We start from the raw sequence: 3,478 nt of genomic DNA, 5'->3' as shown, positions 1-3,478 counted from the left end.
ACTACCAAGTAATGACGCAAAACGAGAGCACATTAACAAATGGGTGGCGGAAAATACGGCAAATAAAATCACTAGCCTCCTTCCTTCGGGTTCTATCACAAATGACACAGTGCTATCTGTGATCAACGCACTCTACTTCAAAGGTATTTAACAAGTTTGTGAGCGATAATGCTTTTCAAAGGTAACTGGAATTCACCATTCATCAAGGAGCGCACAACTACGGAGGAATTCCATTGTTTGGATGGAAAACGGATTGCTGTAAAAATGATGTTTGTCAAGGCTATGTTTGGATATAATTCATGGGATGCCTGTGCAGCCCATGTCCTACGCCTTCCATTCAAAGATACCAAGTAAGCGTAGTACAGTATCGTAGCTTTGGGCCTGTATAGTACAGCAGCGTTCTTTGATGATATATGAAAATCTACTAAGGTGACATATTCAAACAACTGCGATTCCATTACTGTCCTATCAGCTGAGCTTCCGAAAACAATTTCTTAAATCAAACTTATCCACTGCATGTATAAATGTGAGCGTTCAGAACTATGCCTAACTCGATGACAGTTAAGTGTAATGCATAAGAGGTTGCTTCTTCTCTAAATTGGGTGTTTTCTTCCTCCTAATTTACTCTTCCTAACGAACTCACACGAGATGCTACTCTCATTCCTACACATTAACGACATATAAGTTTATTCATTCCTTGAACTCCCATCTACTGATTTCCATTATATTCACAAATGAAGTGCAATGATCAATGTGAACCGATTTGCTGTTTAGGTTTATTCAAAGAACTCATCTATGTGATAGCCGAAATCGCGAAAACCTGGCTGTCTGTAAAAGATTCTTATCAACAACCCGTGAAAAGTAGAACTCATTTGAGTAACTCTTCTTCTCTGACACCATCAATGGGTAAATTTATTTTAGTTCAACACTTCGTGGATCGAGAAGTGAAAGCTGAACAGCACCACCAATCTAAAGAATGATCGTTCCTTGTGTTATACGGATAATAGCTCCCCGTCTGAAAGCACAAATATGAGGTGCACCTGAATCCCTACATATTAAGGGGGGCCCAGATATATCAGCTGATGGATTCATATTTTTACTACCCAAATTAACCACCATGTTTTCATGGTTCGTTGCTTTCGGGTCCCCTATGTTGCCTGGAATTAGAGGAATTATTAGCAATGGAACGTGTACATGATTTGAAACCATGAATATCTAAGAGGGACAAATACAGGCAGTCAGGCTTGTCTGATTGTGAAATCACGTGACCTGGTCTAATTCGTCTCTCGTTCACAATAGATCAATAGGAAGACAAGAAAACAAGCGGACACGCGGCTAAATGTACACACGTATAGCATTTGCATTCATTTACCTTGGTTGTAGTTTTATCAAATCAGGAAAGCATTGTGAACTCCAGTACCAGTGGCCTAAGCAAGGCTGGTCATATTTAAGCTTCTCAGAGGATAAGATCAAAATTAATGTAGTGATACAAATTACTAGTAATGATACGTGGTCAATGATTTCTTGCAACCATACAGTACTCAAGGTAACGTAGACGAATTTGCACAAGCCAGTACGTGTAATATATGCTATTATTAGCAATAATTATTTGATCTCGAGAAGTTACCTCTTCATTCTTATCAGTGGAGAGGTTAATTCTGTGGCGTAAACCTCTTATGATATTAACACAACTTTCATCTAACAAGCAGCTGTTGGACAGCCGTTTTCTCCCGGAGGTAGCATTTCATCGAGATAACTGGTCACCAAATAGTGGCTCCCATGAACAGGTGTGTGACTCGTCTTTAAGAAGCATATACCAGGAGACCACGATCATGCTTTTCAAAAGCATTATTCAACTTAAGAAGTTTGATGTGTCGTACGATACATCCTTTTTCTTTATGGACCACTTGTCCCAGTTTGTGCATTTTGCCTTACTTCAGCTACCACTGCAGTCGGTAAATCTACTGAGGTGATATTATCCACCATGAGAACTTTAAAGAAGAATAGCATGGATAGAACATACGAACGTCATCAACATTTTGGTCATGCCATGGTAATGTACTTTAGCATCAATAAAATGGAGCTCGAAACAGTGACAGTACAACCCGAAACCCGGTTTATTCCCTCAAACATATTGAACTCTACTGGTTTGGTTTGCGTGACCACAACGTTTTCGCTGTATGTGTAGCCGTTTGCTATTTGGTAAAACAGGGCGTGGTGTTAAACCTACCAACATCGTATCCTCTCCACTGATGACTCATGCACATCCGAAAAAAGTAACACCCTATTTGAGTGAATCGGCCGCGGTACCATTTTTACAATAATATATCAATGAAATGCCGATCCGCCCAAACTATTGTCGATGCTCCAAGCCGGAGCATATAGGGTGACGGTCAAGTCATTTCCGAATTGCATTTGTTGAGAAGATTTACCGCTGACGCCCCCTGAAAGTTGTGATTGTCCGATGTGAACGACACCGCATTCATTACAGTCAAATCTACAAATATGATTCGTGGTAATAGCTTTCAGAATTTCGTCAAGGCTTTACCTGCTCCAAAGCATCGTACGTGGCAGAAAACACCTCCATTAACCAGTAAATGAGACGGACAGAAATTGGCATTAGTTATTGCAACTGTCTGCGAGAGTTCTAAGGATTCATTGGCTAAATCCTTTGTCGGATAGGTAATATCTTAAAAAACGACCATGGTTTTCTAATTATACGTGGACAGTCATGAAAACCAGATGGAGTTATGCCTGTTGGACTTCATTGTATGGTTTTACACACCGCTGAAAAGTTCCTTAGAAGGAGTAAAGAATAGTCCACACAGTACCTTCTTTAACTAACGATGAATTCTCCGAAACTGTCAACAGTGACTTTCGTGCTTTTCGACCATCTTGAGTAGAATAAATAAACATCCTAACTGCTTTTTGTGCTTAAGTGCTTCTCGAATAGAACTCCGTGGAAAATTTTATATCCTACCCGTATACTTTCAAATAGAATAGCTTGGCGGATCACTTATCTAAGATGGCATTTAGAAGTGTCCTACTATATCCTACGCGTGATCTTTTGTACACGTCTAAGTTGGGTCGACCACCCTTGGTGAGGAGAGTAGTTAATCGATTCCCGGCAAAAGCTCCGATAATTCAGCCTGCATCTGAAAAGTTCAATAGCGATATGTGTTTGGTTCCAGGAATAAAATACATTACCGCAGGTGGGATCCTATGGATTATTCCGGGTAGTCATCGGAAAGTGTGGGAATACCATGGCATACTTCCATGTCAATATGGTGCTTACATGCCAAACAACACTGAAGGCCTTGGTACGACATCAACAAAATGGTTCTTACACCTTTGCTTTCAGGATTTTAAAAAGTTCCCCCAAAAAGATATCATATTCTAGATTACTTTAGGTGGTCTTTTATGAATGACTCAGTGGAATTTAAAACGTCTCTGCTTGGGGCATACTGCACATACATAC

At 40.1% G+C, this 3,478-nt stretch overlaps 1 protein-coding gene across 1 annotated transcript; it reads left to right on the top strand.

Annotated features, from left to right (window-relative positions):
* Positions 1 to 76: 76 nt before the first annotated feature.
* Positions 77 to 348, top strand: T265_14998 (hypothetical protein; the record flags this gene model as incomplete). The annotated part of the gene is made up of 2 exons (XM_009176145.1): positions 77 to 143; positions 182 to 348. Coding segments are annotated over 2 exons (234 nt in total), but the record flags the coding sequence as incomplete, so codon positions are not given.
* Between the last annotated feature and the right edge of the window lie 3,130 nt (positions 349 to 3,478).

Source organism: Opisthorchis viverrini (assembly GCF_000715545.1).
Source record: "Opisthorchis viverrini unplaced genomic scaffold opera_v5_318, whole genome shotgun sequence".
In the NCBI taxonomy this organism is placed as follows: domain Eukaryota; kingdom Metazoa; phylum Platyhelminthes; class Trematoda; order Opisthorchiida; family Opisthorchiidae; genus Opisthorchis; species Opisthorchis viverrini.
Note: the sequence above shows the minus strand (reverse complement) of the source record. Positions and strands in the feature narration are given on the sequence as shown.